The 17,351-nt window shown below is 41.8% G+C and overlaps 1 protein-coding gene and 1 long non-coding RNA gene across 2 annotated transcripts; both read left to right on the top strand.

Annotated features, from left to right (window-relative positions):
- The first annotated feature begins 1,539 nt into the window (after nt 1–1,539).
- Nucleotides 1,540–4,748, top strand: LOC127295578 (uncharacterized). Its single transcript, XR_007847936.2, has 2 exons — nt 1,540–2,611; nt 3,707–4,748. It is a non-coding gene; the product is annotated as an uncharacterized lncRNA (long non-coding RNA).
- Nucleotides 4,749–10,981: 6,233 nt separating this feature from the next.
- Nucleotides 10,982–12,887, top strand: LOC127348946 (GDSL esterase/lipase At4g16230). Its single transcript, XM_051374794.2, has 5 exons — nt 10,982–11,422; nt 11,530–11,660; nt 11,911–12,156; nt 12,247–12,517; nt 12,631–12,887. The coding sequence occupies exons 1-5, from the start codon at nt 11,152–11,154 to the stop codon at nt 12,855–12,857; spliced, it is 1,146 nt and encodes a 381-aa protein (XP_051230754.1). The 5' UTR covers nt 10,982–11,151; the 3' UTR covers nt 12,858–12,887.
- Nucleotides 12,888–17,351: the final 4,464 nt, after the last annotated feature.

Genomic DNA, 17,351 nt, shown 5'->3' with positions numbered 1-17,351 from the left:
TGACATGAGCAAGCGATGAACTTGCCTTTCTTGACTGCAAGATTATGCAGACAAGGTCTTCGGTACGCAATAACTCCAAATTCTGAAATAGCATCATCGTCCGGTAAGGACGATGTTTAAAAGATTGGCAAGGATGCAATAATGCATAAGTATGAGATGCAATCGCTCTAAGCGTGACCTAACCCCGATGATTTAGGATTAGTTAGTTGAAATGATTTGCTTAGGGTGTGTTGCACTTTTAGAGTGATTCCACAAACAAGGTTCTTATTATGGTTTTGTTGTCTTAGAATTATAAGCAAGTGGTATAATGCAAAGTAACAAAAATACACACCAAGGAACAATAGTTGCATAATAAGTAAAGAGCAGTTGTCAATTTTTAAGTCTTATGGTGCATGGTTGATGATTACTTATCATATACTTTAAAAGAATAACTTTTGAAGAACATTTTAATTAAGAAATAATAAGTATTTCAAGTAGAAACTATTTGCTTCTATGGTTTACTACGGTTCTCAATTGAGTTTCCTAATTAAGTATTATATAGATCACAACAAAGTTGGATTGAGTTCCTAGTAATGTAATGGTGGAATGGTTTTGGGTTAAGCAAGGACATGTTAAGCAATTGATTATAAAGGGTTGCTACCATAGTTGGTTATATCTTACTGGTGATAGATAACTATGGTGCATAGGTTCTATCAGGCAGGTTTAATGACTATTCTTTATTTACTTCAAAAGAATAACTTTTGAAGAATATGTTCACTATTGAAAAAGAATTATTTCAAATAGAAGTTATGTTCTTCTAGGGTTTACTATGACTTTCAATTGATTCAATAAATAAGTAATAGTTAGTTTTTAAACAAGATGGAAACAAGATGTTTTCATAATTCTTTGGTACATGTACAACTCTTGTTTGAATTTGAGGATGTATTTTACTTGGTAAGATCATGTGTTTCTATTCATAAGCTCCTAGGGTTTTACTAAATTAGGGTTTCAATAAAAATAGAATTAGGGTTTTGTTCATGATGGAATTAGGGTTTTATTTTATCTCATTTAGTATTTAAGGAAAAGTTTGTTGAATAAGGGTTTGATTTAAGAAACAACTTTTAAATACAATTTAACAATGATATTACAACTATAAGGGCTAACGAGGAATACAAATGACCTTCTAATGTGATTCAATACTTAGTTACGATTTTCCTTATTCTTAGGAGTTTAAAATAATTGAAGAAATAATCTTCTAGAACTAAGATAAAAATTAGATTATTGATGTTTGGATTATTAGGTGCTTGTTGCTATTTTACTTGATTTTAGGAATTTTATAGTAACTAAATTTATATTAGAAATCCTCATGCTTTTAATTGAGCTAATTTGATTTCTTAAATATTTAACATCAAATTGAGAGTTGATTACGATTTATATTGTTTTTATTTTATTTTTAGAAAATAGACAAGACACACAAGTACTGTAGTAGATTGAATTCTTTGGGCTGGATCTAATTAGTCTAGTAGCACGTAAACACTGATTGGGCCACTAGCATTCACGTACGTAGATAGTCGAGTGATACCCAGACACATGTAATGTACGAGTCCAACACAGTCTAGCTCTCATGTCTCTCTGTCCTCGCTCCCGTCGCACGAACCACTCGCCCCTGTTCCCGCACGCGTTCGTGATGCAGCCGCCGCTGCCTACTGCCCCGGCCACCGCCGGCCGTCTCCGGCGCTGCCGTTGCCAGGCACAGCCTCCCCGTCTTCTCCTCGCTCGCCTCCACCAACAACCCCCTCTCCTTGAGGCCTCTGGCGCGTGTACTCACCTCCGGGAACCCTAGCTACTGCTGGTCGATTCGGCCGTCGCCGGGCATCTCCGGCGCCGCCGTTCGCCGGCGAGGCTCCGCCTCCTCCTGATCTATCTTATGCCCTACTGGATTTGATCCCCCGCCCCCAACTCGAAAACCCTAGCCGTTGTCCGTGGTTCCAACTGTCGCCGGCGACCATTAGCGCCACCGCGTGTCGATGGTTAACCGCTCCGGCCTTCTTCACCATCTAACTCCACTTCGACGCCCTCTGATTCCGCGCTGGACGGAATCCCCAATCCCTTCGGGTTGGCTCGCCGTCGGACGCTTCTGACGTCGCTGCTGCTTGGCATGGCTTCGGCCGCCGCCACGAGGTTCAGCCCCTCCTGTGCGTGCGGCCACGCGAAATCCAAGCCGGTGTGGCTTAGTTCCGTCGGCATGGCCCCAGCTGCCACGCCTCCGGCTGCTCGTCTCGTGGACTACCTAAACCTTGACGCCGGCAGGACAGCATCCTCTGCAACCCCGACGTCATCGACCCGCAGCTGTTGCGTTGCTATACTGGTTGTTGGTGATGATTTGTGGTGGTGGGGCTGGCATGATGGAGCTGCTGTTGCTGCAACACCAGCAACACCAACATCTCCTTTGGCGTCGGCGGGACGGTGATGCGATAGTGGTGGTGGAGCTGCTGATGAGACGTGGGTGTGGTGATGTTTCTGGTGGTGGCATGGTGTTGTGATGCTGGTGATTACTTCCTCCTTGACGCCGGTCGGATGGCGTCTGCGACCGCAACCCCGGCGTCGACTTTGTCTGCAACCCTACAACATGGTGAGCTAACTACCTCCTTACTCCTCTGCCTATGGTCATAGTGCTATGTGATGCAATATTGCTGAGCATATGATGCCCCTGGTGATGATGTACTGGAGCTAAACCAGTTTGTGTTGATTTAATTGCATGCTAGCTGTCTCTACTATGTTGGTATCTCACTTTGGATGATTTAATCATCCAGACACAGTTGGCTTGTTGTGATAATGATATAGCTCTTATCTACTGCATATACACTGTATTGTTAACTGAAGAAGTTCAGTTATGTTATTATTAAATCCTTATTGAGCTCAAATAAGGAGGAAAAGCAATTCATGATTAGTACTTGTGCTGCTTGGGCAATACATGATGCTTGTTGGCTAGGTGGTAATTAAATGATTGCGTTAATTATGGCTCTGCTTGGAGTTAAGTGTGTTGGCCTGGAAACATTACCTGGACCCCAAGTAATTCCCTGAAGTTTATCTATATGGACACTCTGTTGTGGATGTGTAGGTGTGGTGCCCCTGTTTGGATGGTTTATTCATCCAGGCATAATTATCTTGGTATAATAATTTGATGTTGCATTTATGGGTTGAGTTTATGCAACAAGGTAGAGGTATTGGTGCTTGATGATTTACTTGATGGCTGGCTTGTATTTATGGATCTTGCTGCCTTTACAGATGGTTTCTCTTTCGTCGGAATAGAAACTGATAAGAACATCACTATGCTTACTTCTTGGCCTAGCCAATGATGCAATAGGCTAAGGCACAATTTCTTGATAAGAGCAGATGCTATTGTGGCTTTTAATTCTCAGTGATGAGCTGGCATAGCACCTCTATGCAGATCTGAGAGAAATAATTCCTCCTGATCCTCCTAGACCAGATCTAGTTGCAGGGTGGTTGGATTTATTTACTTTGCATGTTACCCTTTTATTTTCCCTGAGATGCAAAGGCTAAGAACACATGCTTTTATTAAGTTGATGGATTAACCTGCTGTTTGTAGAGATCTTGGCCTTCTGGACTGTTAATTGATCTTCTTCTTGTGGTCAGCCTGCTCCTCCTAGATTCTTGATTTGTTTCCTATTTCTTCTAAGAAATCATCGGTGGTGTTTGTTTATAGCGGTGGATGTGATCTTGCTGGTAGATCATGCACAAGGCTGGCAAGAGGATCTATTGATGTTGTTCTTGATATTTGAATGGATTTTTGCTAGCGCAAACGATGGCTAGCTGGGCTGCTGGTGACTAAGGTGAATATGAGCAAAGTGTGATGCGGTTGGCTACTGCTTTGCTTTTGTAGTGCTGGGGTTTGCTGGGGAAGTGACAGCACATGATGTGCATGCAGTGACTGTGCTGCCTGTGTGTGTCCTGTTTCTAGTGACTGTGCTGCCTGTGTGTATCCAACCTGATCTTCTTTGCCTCATAGTGCAAGGCATACGGTTGGCTTGTGCTTATCTAGTGCTGCCCTTTATTTTTGGTACTGCCAAGTGTATAATATATGTGAGCTAAATAAGATCAAGTGTGACTATTATGTTAATTAAGACTTTGCTTAATTAGCAAGTGGCTTCTAATATATAGACTAGAATCATATTGACCATGCCATGTCAAGGATGATCTATTTAGAGTAATTTGTGGGTTTTCTTAAAATAAAAACTTGACTAAATTAGAGGGAAACAATAATGTTGCTTTTGTTGCCTATTCCAGTGGATCAAATCTGGTTGCCTAATGCATCTTGCTGCCTTCTCAATTCCTATGTGATATGTGTTGCCTCATGTGATCAGAATTGATCCATATGTCTCAATTGTTGCCTAAGATGAATTAAATCCCTCTAATTACATTTGGATATTAGGACAAGTTCCTAATATCCATTAGTAGAGTTTCAAAACTAAAATGCCTCATCTTAGATGATGGCAAACATTTTAATTATAACACAACTATTTTCTTGTCTTTGTTCTTTTTCTTATTGCGGGAAAAGAGGATTGGAAGATTGGAAAGATGGAGATCTTAGATTAGGAATTGTTTAATTCTTTTTTTTTGTATCTTCCTTTATTTCTTTTGTAATTTGTGACTTTCTCTTTATGAGAATTCTACAAACAATTAGATAATTCTTAATGTAACATATATTTTATTTCTTTATCTATTTGTAAATTTTCAATTCTGTTTTATATATTTGTTTGGAATTCAAATTCCAATTAAAATTTTATTTGAATTCATGTTATTCATGAACAATTTGAATTCAAATTGTTCTCCCCAAAAACACATGAATTCACAAAGGTCATGTCGAAATTTGCTGCACTCACATCGATGACTAACTCAGTTCCACCGAATCAAGAGAAACCTCAATCACTTTGATAGATTTCAATAAAAGCGCGAAAATTCCCCGGATTTTCTATGCATGAATGCAATGTACACATATGTTTCCTTTATTTTTGTAACCCCATATACTGGGATATTACACACAGTGACACACATTCATTTATCATGACACAACTTGTGTCCATCACGAGACCGATTTACCCTCGTGCATGAAGACACATTGAATACCGTTACCCTAAATTGAGCTAAAATACTATAAATTTATAAAAAATGACCTTAAATTATACCAAATCCAGGACAATGCTATAAAATGCTACCAAACTCACAAAAAGCTATAAATGCATAAAATGGGCTAGAATGCTCTAAATCTAGTTTAAAGAAATAAAATACTATCTTAAACAGATGTACCACATAGTCTTACAAAGGCTTTGATTGACCACATTGTCTTAACAAAAGAAACATTATTTGAATAGTTTTTAACACGTATAGATCCACCAAGTCTTAAAAACATACAAAATAACGACATATATCAACTTCAATTGTTTCCAAATGCATCTACATAAGTCCTCTTTCTTTTTTGTGCCAATTCTTCTAGTATAATTAGAATATTTAGCACCAGATGCGCTCTTGGTGCAGACAAACCTCTTGAACCTATAGTTCCTAATGCTATGTATGGCCTTGGTGGTGTTGTTGATGGTGCTATTGGATCTCTTGTTTCTCTTGCTGAAGAAGTAGAAGTTAAAGTAGTGGTACCTAGACCGAAGAAGTAGGATTTGGAGTAGTGGAAGGTGAAGCAAAAGCTGATGAAGCACCCAAAATATTCTAGGTTATGCTGCCTATCGGCCTTGATAAGAAAAACTAGCAAGTACTCATAGTAATGTAGGTAGATGAAATAGACTCTAGTCTTTATTTTATGCTACCTTTTGATGACCCCCCCTATATGTAGCTTTGGCCTCAAATATTTGTCATAGTTGGTGAACCTTTGACCTTGTTTCTTGTGGCCAGTCAATAAGTTAATTATAAAGGCATGAACCAATTAAGAAGTCATTTGTTTACATCATTTATACGACAAAATAGGCTAGATAATCTGAGGTTTAGACTTGGATGCTTCACTAGGACTTTTGTACTGACAATGCACCTTCTTCTACGGTTTGTACCAATAATTGGTTGTCGGTAATGCCACAAACTTGGTATACTCTACCTTTTTATTACCTAGCACCACCTAAAGTGCCTTATTCATAACCCTATAAGCTTTGCTCTTTGACACTTCAACTACGTACTCATCTTACCATTTTAAATTAATTTTTCAACATAAGTATTTGGATATGTTCTTATTGTTTGCTCACATGCAATGGGCACGAAATTGATTTTAATTTCTTGTGCTATCTTCACGTGCACCACAAGTGTGCTCCAAGTTCATTTCTTTGATACAAAATGTTTTCTGATTTGCAATCTCAGCAACCATATAAAATGGACAACCTTTCTTAGTGCAGTTAACAATTACTCTATCACCGAATTTTCGGTGATATGAAATTCCTCAAATAGGATACATTGGAAGCTCTAAGAGCTCTCCTGAATTGGTAGACATCAATGAATCGCACCTTGTTGCAAAGTTTCTAAAGTGGGACAACCCTTGCCTCATCAGACCGAATCCTTCAATGCCTCTTCTTTCTCATCCTTATGCAAATTGTCCTTGATGATCGTCTCCATCACTGTCACCCAAATCAGCATGTTTGTTGTAGATGTGATGGCATAAATTAGGCGCACTACCAACCAATTGATCATAATGTGATCTAATTGTTGGGTATTTTCTCTCTGGCTTGAAGTTCTTTCCAAAGTAGTCACGTTTAGACACACAATTAGATTGGGAATTTTCTTTATCATCATACATCTCTTTCACGTTTGTATGCCTTTCATAGTGCAGAAAATTATCGTCTCTATCCCTCTTGAAATCTTTAATATCCCGAATTAGCTCGAGTTGTTCTTCAATCCCTGTTGTCATGCTTGGAATGTTTGTAAGACCAAATTTCATAATCAAAGTTTTCTTCTTCAATATGATCTTCTGAGGGGTAGTTTCTCATTTGGTTGATGGGGGCTTATCTATCCTTCAATACGCCGATGACACAATTCTATTTATGGATCATGACTTGGACAACACAAGAAATCTGAAGTTAATTATCTCAGCATTAGAGCAGTTGTCAGGTCTTAAGATTAATTTCCATAAAAGTGAATTGTTCTGTTTCGGGGGAAGCCAAAAACGATGCTAACCTATATGCCGAGTTATTCGGATGTGGGCTCGGGAGTTTTCCAATTAGCTATCTAGGCATTCTGATCCATTATCGGAGGCTCGCATTGGCTGAATGGAAAATCGTTGAGGAAAGACTCCAAAATCGCCTGAGTAATTGGAAAGGAAAATTATTATCCCTCGGGGGAAGGTTAGTTCTCATAAATTTAGTACTTACAAACATAGTACTGTATATGATTTCTTTCTTCCAGTTTCCCAAAGAAGTCTTGCATAGATTGGATTATTTTCGATCAAGATTCTTCTGGCTAAGGGATAATGAGAAGAAAAAATATCGGTTGATGAAATAGAGTGTTGTTTGCAGTCTAAAAGAGCAAGGTGGACTAGGAGTTCATGATCTTGAAGTTAAAAATAGATCCTTGCTAGGAAAATGGCTGGCCAGGTTCTTAACTAAGGAGGGCCGATGGTAGCAACTATTGCGGAAAAAGTATGTGGGCTCAAATGCATTATCTCAAGGGAAACCAGGAGATTCACACTGTTGGGTTGGCATTATGGCTACTAAGAAGCACTTTTTCCCATTTGGTTTCTTCTCTGTTAGGAATGGGTCTGAGATAAGATTCTGGGAGGATAGGTGGTTGGGTACAACTAATCTTCGACAACAATATCCGGCTTTGTACAATATTGTTCGGCATAAGGGTGAAACCTTACATAAGGTGATGGAAATTTATCCACCCTCTATGTCGTTTAGGCGTGATCTTATTGGTCCCAGGCTAGCTTCATGGACTGAATTGCTACAGAAATTAGCTTCAATCCAGCTGGGTCAGGGAGTCGATTAATTCCGTTGGAGCCTTACAAAAAATGGTAAATTCTCGGTCAACTTCATGTACACACTTTAATTATACCCAGCCAACCAGTTGTTAATAATAAATTCATTTAGAATATGAAGATACCTCTGAAAACAAACATCTTTGCATGGTATCTTTGCCGGGGCATTTTTCTAAATAAAGATAACCTTGCCAAACGCAACTGATATGGTTGTACGAAATGTGTTTTCTATCATGAACAAGAGACAATAAAACACCTTTTCTTTAGCTGTCGGCTTGCATGGTTTATATGGTCAATCATTCAGATAGGTTCTACCTTATATCCACCTCGCAGCATTGCAAATATTTCTGGCAATTGGCTAAATGGGATCGAGTCTAGGTATAAAACGGTTATCAGGGTGGGAGCGATTGTTGTTGTTTGATCGCTTTGGCTATGTAGAAATGATAAGGTTTTAATGATAAAAATTCTTCTCTATTGCAGGTTGTTACCGTGCTACGGATTTGCTCCGTTCATGGTCGCCGCTCCAACGTTTGGAGGATCGCGACCTCTTTATAAAGGTGTCTACACGGTTGGAGAATACATCCAATGAGTTTATTTCCCAACATGGATAGTTGCATACTAGGCAGAAACTCAATTCGGCTCCCGGGTGCATATGATCCCTCTACCATAAAAATATATTTCCAAGTGTTAAAAAATTTTGACAAAAATTTTTACATGTACATCTCCATAATATATGTGTATTCGGTCAAGTTTCACGAAAAAATGATATTTTTTGTAGTCTAAGCAAAAAAGAGAAAATTTATCTTGTGATAAGTCTTTGTTTCAGCACCGAATTTTGTCTTTTTTACACACGCCACATGACATGTCGATTTTTCATGAAACGACTTTGTGAGCGCGTAGCACATGAAGATGTACGTGCAAAATTTTTGTTTCAATTTTTTTGAAATTTTAAAATGTGTCTAACATGTATTTCAAAATAAAGGGAGCATATGCTCCCATGTGCCAAAACATCACTCCCCATACTAGGTGTATTGAGTACCATGTTAAAGGATATTGATACTTGAATGGCTGTGTGCATCTTAGTTATGCAGAGGTTGTGTGTAATGCTTAAAACTTTTAAGTAAAAAAGTAGCCTTTATCGAAAAAATATGATCTTCTGAAAAATGTTCGACAACTTTTCCCTTCTATAAAGTGGTGCTCTGTTGTGTTCCAAGGTGAAGTACCTCCGAATAGTCAATAGCTTGTTGATAAAGTTCATGTTCACTATGTTCATTAGCAAAAAAATAGCATGCCATTAACATCAACCGTGTACATTAAAGGGTTACTACTTCACTAATAGGAACCTGCTCTTCACAAGTGTCCTTGTCTAAATCAGATGGCAGTGTTGCATTGTGCTTTAGAACAGTCCAATTCAGTACTTCAGCATGCTCAAATCTTCTATGCACCTGCTCCACCTTTGCCATGCTATCAAGTAGCTCCAGTTGTTTTAGGCCAGGAAAACAAAAACCGGTGGTGTTTGGTGAATTCGACACTATCCCAAGGAAAAAAAATTGGACTTTTTTGCGAAGTATTTTAAACGTCAGCAATGCTGGTCTTACAAACATTACCTCCATTACAAGGCTTAAAGCTTATATATTTTTTTGAAAAGTCAAACAAAGTAAAATTTGACCAAATTTTTAGAACAATCAATGAACAAATATGATATTTTGTAGATACCATATAAAAATATATTTCATTATCTATCTAATGATATTGATTTTGTACTTTTCATATTAATAGTTTTTGATAAAAACTTGGTCAAACTTGACATAGTTTGACTTTCTGAAAAATAATACATAGGCCTTAAGCTTTAGGATGGAGGTAGTAGATATTTCGCGGAGCTTCTGTAATCGTCAGCAGCTTCACATTTGCAGATCTGAATTCCAATGTATTTTTCCTATGATGAGAATTTTTGAATGATCTCTCTAAGTGTGCAGACACCATCATCCTCTATCCCCATCTACCCCAACTTGAGTTGGTCTCAGTCTCACAAAGTTTGCAACACAACTCAATTGGATAAGTCTTGCACCCACACCTCCTGCTCAGTACAAATTTAAGACGCCGCTAGCACGGCACCGTATCAGTTCATCAAAGAAAATGAGGCGCAAGTCACAACTCACGAGTAACTGCATCCAAACAGTGCGTGAAACATCAGCAGATCGCTTGCTCACTGAACCCACTGCTCTATGAATTGAATTTGCCTGCGCCAAAACGATGCAAAGCCCACCTGCGATTGGTCCTTTGGCTGGCCACCTCGTTGCTCTATTCGTGCATCAACCTCTCAACCTCTTCCGAGGAAAACAAAAGCCGATGATATCCTCGAGAACAGCTGAACGGATGATATTTCGTGCCAGCCTGACTTACCTTCAGAGTGACACGCATCCATTTATCATGGCGCAACTTGTGTCCATCCATCACGAGACCGATCGACCCTCATGCCGTGACGACACAGTGAATACCGTGACCCTAAAATGGCAACGATCTCTGCAAGATCCTGGTCTCTGTATCTGTGACTCCGTGGCGCGTTTGAGTTCCAAGGGAAGAGGTAAATGCAGTTGCAGCCTTCGACCTGCGACAGATACATTCAGTCAGAACTCATGCTGAGACTTGAGACGTTTCCTGGTACGATATGAATTCTCCTGTGTCCTGCCCTCGTACTGTGGATCAGATCGAATGCCATTCGCTGTACTCTGCGTCTCTGCCTGAAATGCAGGAGGATCTGTGGCTGGGCAGGGAGGGATTGGTCTCCCTTCCGGTGCCAAAGGTTCACGGGTAGCCGTAAGCCATGGGAGCTTGATAAACGAGTAACCATTCAATGCCAAGTGCAAGTGTATACAAACAACAATGTCATGTGAGGATTTTATATGTATCGCCGCAACAACCTTCACATACTGCTACCCGATCTTCTCTCGTTATTCTTGCTTCCTGCTGCTTTATTGCCCTTTCTACTCTCAGTAGATTCTACTGCTACCTCAATTATATAAGTAGGCAAAGGTTCTCTTGCCTCAGCATCCTCCTTGTGCAACACAGCATCTATAGCAGCACCGTCTCACGAGTGATCTGTTTGCACAAGATTTGTTTGCCCTCATATCTTGTCAGTTGAGAGTTGAGATTTTCCCAGTCCCAGTGTTGGCATCCTCTCAGACATGATCGCTTCACACGAGTGGCAATCGGAAATGGCATCTCATTTTACTCTATTAGCGTGCCTCGCCGTGCTGTTTACCAGCTCATGCCTAGCCGGTGCCGATGCTGTCCCGCCGGCGACATTCGTCTTCGGTGACTCGCTCGTCGACGCCGGCAACAACAACTACCTCGTCACCTTGTCCCGGGCCAACTATCCCCCCAACGGCATCGATTTCGACGGCCACCTGGCGACCGGCCGGTACACCAATGGCCGGACCATCATCGACATATTAGGTGAGTAAAAAGTAGGTTGTCGAACACACACACACACACATTGGTTGCTTACCTGAACTTCACTGTCACATTGCCTCGATGTTTCATCAAGAGCTTTGATGTTTCAGGGCAAGAGCTGGGGCTAGGAGGGTTTGTGCCTCCGTACATGGACCCAAACACCACCGGCGACGTCCTGTTCAGAGGCGTGAACTACGCATCCGGGGGCGGAGGCATCCTAAACCAGACCGGCAGCATCTTCGTCAGTACACTAAATTGCTCTTTTTTTTTTGTGTGTGTTCAGAGATCCTTCTCTGTTCTTCTTTTTTATCAGCCTGTTATCGAGTAATAAGATGAGAGTGAGATGATCGTCATTGCTTCTGCGTGTAGCTGTTTTCCCATAGCTTGTCTTTCGCGTGAGCGTCCAGCTAGTAGTAGAGGCTTGCTTCTAGTTTAGCCTCAAAGTTCCATTATCTGCGAGCCGATCGTGTTGTGAACTGGTCTTGCTGCAGGGTGGGCGTATAAACCTGGACGCGCAGATCGACGACTACGCGAGCAACCGGCGCGACATGATCACGCTGCAGGGGGAGGTGGCGGCGGTGAGCGTGCTGAGGGGAGCGCTCTTCTCGGTCACGATGGGCTCCAACGACTTCATCAACAACTACCTGGTGCCCATCCTGTCCGCGCCGGAGCGCGCCGTGACACCACCGGAGGCCTTCATCAACGGCATGATCGCCAAGTACCGGCAGCAGCTCATAGTAAGCCTAGCTAGCTAGTGCCATTCCAGCGCTCGTAGTGATCGGTGTTGACGACGGCACTATTAATTGTAGAGTTTGCGTTAATCGCAGAGGCTGTACCTTCTGGATGCCCGCAAGATCGTGGTGGTGAACGTCGGGCCCATCGGCTGCATCCCGTACCTGAGGGACATCATGACCACCGGGGCCGGCGCCGGCGCCGGCACGCCGTGCGCCGAGCTCCCGAACCAGCTCGCCCAGTCCTTCAACCGCAAGCTGCGTGCGCTGGTGAGCGAGCTGGGCGCCAGCCTCGGCGGCTCCCGCTTCCTCTACGCCGACGTCTACCGCATCTTCTCCGACATCATCGCCAACTACAAATCTCATGGTACCGCTCGCCCGCGTACATCAGCAGTCGTCGCATCGGCCCCGTGCGAGCTTATAACCAGATGGAGGATAAAATGTGTGTGATTCGTTGTGCGTTCTTGATGTTTCATGTAGGATTCGAGGTGATGGACTCGGCGTGCTGCTACGTAGGCGGGCGGTTCGGAGGGCTGGTTCCGTGCGGGCCGACGGCGCGGTACTGCGTGGACAGGTCCAAGTACGTGTTCTGGGACGCCTACCACCCCAGCGACGCCACCAACGCGCTCATAGCTCGCCGGATCCTCGACGGCGACCCGGAGGATATCTCCCCTGTAAACGTGCGCCAGCTCATCACGGATACTTAATAAAAAAAGGGCGTGACAGTTGAGAACTTAGTCGTCGTCAAATCTCAGTGCAACTCTCATTACTAGCACGAATCATGAAGCAAATCTAACGGTCTGAATAATTTTTCTTAGTTGCATTCCCACTTGCAACTGAGAAAGGATTTCAGTTGCAAATGAGAAAAACCAGTTCCAACTCAACTTACAACTTATATGCATGAATCACGAAGCAAACTAAACGGTGTAAGACTTATCGGAACACGAACTTAGCTCTCAGCTAGCTGAGAACTAAAAATCTCTAATAAAAATGACCCTAAACGGCAGGAGCTCTGCTTATATTTATTTAAAGAAGAGGAAATTTTGTACATGACTAAGGAAGACTGAGAGCGAACAAAAAAAAATCCTGACCACAAAAAGGAGAAAGGAAAGAGCCACTAACTGACCCCTATTTACAACAGATAGGCACTTGCAACCAAAAACCAAAGTGATATCGTCTCTAAATCCACAAGCCAGAAGCTCCTTGCCTTCAAAAATTCTTCTCCCTCGCTCCTTCCAAATATGCCACACAGTGTAGCAGGCCAGCCGGGTAGTTTTGCTTTTCTGCGCTTTAAGGATGTAGTTTGGAATCTTATTCCACCAAGTCAAAACCGACAAGGCCTGAGAGCTGAGCCGTACTAGAGGTGCATTTGATGTCGAGAATAAATCCCACACCTCTTTAGAGTAAGAGCATCCCACTGTCAGATGAGCAGCTGTCTCCGCGTTGCTCATTTCCCACCGCTATCTTTGTGCAACCTGCAAACAACTATATGTCTCTCTCGTCACACGACAACGCCATTCCCTTACATGGACAATCAGCCTCATCCCAAGCGCACCACGGCCAACAAAGTCAAAACGCTCGGCCATATATGCTTAAATCCTTAATTCCCAAGCCTCCATTTTTTTTTGGAGTGCAAACTGATTTCACTTGACCAAACAGTGCCCTCCTTTGGCTTCTTAATCTCCCCTCCACAAAAAATTCATTCGTATCTTATCAATCATTTTAATCTCCTAGGATGTGAGGTCGAATCTCGTGAGAAAGTAAGTTAAAGTTGAGGTGAGGACTGAGTTTATGAGAATCAACCGCCCCATCCTAGTCATCATTTTTCCCTTCCATGGTTTAAGCTTGCTGATGATTTTGTTGATGAGACTCTACTGATCAGCTTTCGTTGGCTTTCTGAGACCAAGGGGAAGGTCAAGGGAAAGCTTCCAGCTAGCATACCCACCAAACTCATTTAGAACCTCCAAAATATCGATGATACTGCATTGGATAGGGTATACCACACACTTGTTCTAATTCACTTTCAGCCCCGAAATGCCCCGTGAGAGTGAGGATGCTATGTGTGACAATCATATCCTCTCTTTTTTAAGGAATACGGTAGGGGAAGCCCCTACAATAATTTTGTTTTTAAATAATAAGAACCCAAATGTGCGGGTCCCTTAGAACTTGAACCTAGGTGGCTGGCTTGTACATCCACTTCCCTAACTAAGTGAGCTAGGCTCACTTCTTCATATGATCCTTTATTGGATTGAGGAAGATATTCACGTCATCATCATAAAATCTGCTCTAGTCTTAGCCGAACGATGCCCCATAGCGGAGAACATCCCTATTTCATTTTCCTTGAGGAGAAACTTATGCAGCGGCTCAATCATAAGAACAAAAGGGTCTCCCTGCCACAACCCACGATTATGCTTCAAAGGCCTACCGGGGATGCCATTTCGTAGCACCTTCGAAGAGGAGGTCACAAATAGAAGTGACACCAGATCACACCAACGTTGCCCAAATCTAACACCCTTCAAAACCACCAAGATATAACTCCAATGAATAGAGTCAAAAGAAAAGCCTTTGCAATATAAAGCTTGAAAAACAACAAAGGAGTCTTCTTGCAATGAGCCTCCTTGATCACATTCCTAACAGACGGAAAATTATCCTGGATAACTTGTGTCTTCACAAAGGCACTCTAATTAGCTGACACCATTTTCTTCAACTCTGGCCCAAGTCGAGCAACGAGTAACTTGCAGGCAATCATTGTAATACTATGCATAAGACTAACTAGCATGTAGTGATGTGCATAATTAGCCTCATTTATTTGGAAGCAACACAATGTGGGATGAATTTAGGAGATGCCCTTATATCCTATGCAACTCCTAAAAAGTCTGCACGAGATCATCTTTAGGAATAGACCAACAATGTTTGAAAAACGCCCTAGAAAACCATCAGGGCAAGGAGCCTTTTCTCCATGCGTATCCATGATCGCATATTTGATCTCTTCCTCAGAAAACTGGCATGCAGGAGGGACAGATCCCCCGTAGGCAGCCCTAGGAAATCCCAGTTTAGACCCAAGCTTCTATGCTCCTTTTTACCGATCAGATTCTCGAAATGAGAACAAACAACCCCGCCCTTTGCTGCATGCTCGCTTACATCTCCAGAGTTTCTAGCCAGAGTGGGGATATGGTTTTTTGGCGTCTAGCATTGGCTTGCAAATGAAAAAAATTGGAGTTTGTGACCCCTGCTTTTATCCAAAGCATTCTTGACCTATGCCTTTTAACTTGTCAATAGCGGCAAACCCCGACAGCCTTTCCTTCAAAATGGTTCTCAGTTGATGTTCCTCGGTAGAAAGTTTATGACTTCCTTGGGAAACATCGAGTTGGAAAATGACCTCATGGACCACATTAGATTTGAGCCTAATTTCTTCGGTTCTTTTCCTGTCCATTTTGTTTAGCTCCTTGTCTATTCTTCTTAGCTTGATATGCAAATGTTTGATTGCATCTTGAGATTGCACAGGCTTGTCCCATGCCTTCTGCACCTCAGACAACCCCTCAACCTTTGTCCAAAAAAAAATCAAACCTAAAGCCTTTGTAAAACTCAAGTTGCATCTTTTTGAGGAAAAGAGGCAGTGATCTGAGATACAGGTCGAAGCTAGAGACATATAATATTGCGGATACTGCAGCTCCCACTCTTTTGACATGAAAATTCGGACAATTCTAGTATGAGTAGCAGCCTCTCTTTCATTACACCATGTGAACCGGTGCCCATTCTGTTGGAGATATGCCCAAGAGGCAATAATAAAATGGTTATTATAATATATCTTTGTGTTTATGATAATGTTTATATATCATGCTATAATTGTATTAACCGAAACATTGATACATGTGTGTTATGTAAACAACAAGGAGTCCCTAGTAAGCCTCTTGTATAACTAGCTTGTTGATTAATAGATGATCATAGTTTCATGATCATGAACATTGGATGTTATTAATAACAAGGTTATGTCATTATGTGAATGATGTAATGGACACACCCAATTAAGCGTAGCATAAGATCACGTCATTAAGTTCATTTGCTATAAGCTTTCGATACATAGTTACCTAGTCCTTTCGACCATGAGATCATATAAATCACTTATGCCGGAAGGGTACTTTGATTACATCAAACACCACTGCGTAAATGGGTGGTTATAAAGGTGGGATTAGGTATCCGGAAAGTATGAGTTGAGGCATATGGATCAACAGTGGGATTTGTCCATCCTGATGACGGATAGATATACTCTGGGCCCTCTTGGTGGAATGTCGTCTAATTGGCTTGTGATGTCTACGCACGCTTCTATTCCTGTAGACAGTGTTGGGCCTCCAAGAGCAGAGGTTTGAAGAACAGCAGCAAGTTTCCCTTAAGTGAATCACCCAAGGTTTATCGAACTCAGGGAGGTAGAGGTCAGAGATATTCCTCTCAAGCAACCCTGCAATTACGATACAAGAAGTCTCTTGTGTCCCCAACACACCTAATACACTTGTCAGATGTATAGGTGCACTAGTTCGGCGAAGAGATAGTGAAATACAAGTAATATGGATGAATATGAGTGGTAATAGCAATCTGAAATAAAGATGGCAGCAAGCAAACGTGTAACAGAACTTGTTGGAAACGGTGTTTCAATGCTTAGAAACAAGGCCTAGGGATCATACTTTCACTAGTGGACACTCTCAACAACGATCACATAAATAAATAAGTTCTCTTCTCTTATGCTACTTTCGAAGACTCTATTGTTGGATAACAAACACCATTCATTCTGTAGGGCTACGAGAGCACCCTCAAGCCGGAGTAAACAAGCTCCACAACGTCATAAAGGAATCACACAAGATGCAAACACTGTCACTGTCACACCATAGAGAGTAATTCCGGAGTTCATATAAAGTAACTCTAGAGTGCATAGTAATAGTTAACTTCACAATCTACAAGAGATCACGATCATAACCTACGCCAAGTACTACATGATGCACACACTGTCCACATTACATCATGAAGGAGGAATAGACTACTTTAATAACATCACTAGAGTAGCACATATATTAATAGTGATACAAAGCTCATGATCACATAAAGATCACATGGGAGAGAGAGATGAACCACATAGCTACCGGTACAGCCCTTAGCCTCGAGGGAGAACTACTCCCTCCTCATCATGGGAGACAGCAGCGGCGATGAAG

This window comes from Lolium perenne, chromosome 4 (assembly GCF_019359855.2).
Source record: "Lolium perenne isolate Kyuss_39 chromosome 4, Kyuss_2.0, whole genome shotgun sequence".
Classification (NCBI taxonomy): Eukaryota; Viridiplantae; Streptophyta; class Magnoliopsida; order Poales; family Poaceae; genus Lolium; species Lolium perenne.
Note: the sequence above shows the minus strand (reverse complement) of the source record. Positions and strands in the feature narration are given on the sequence as shown.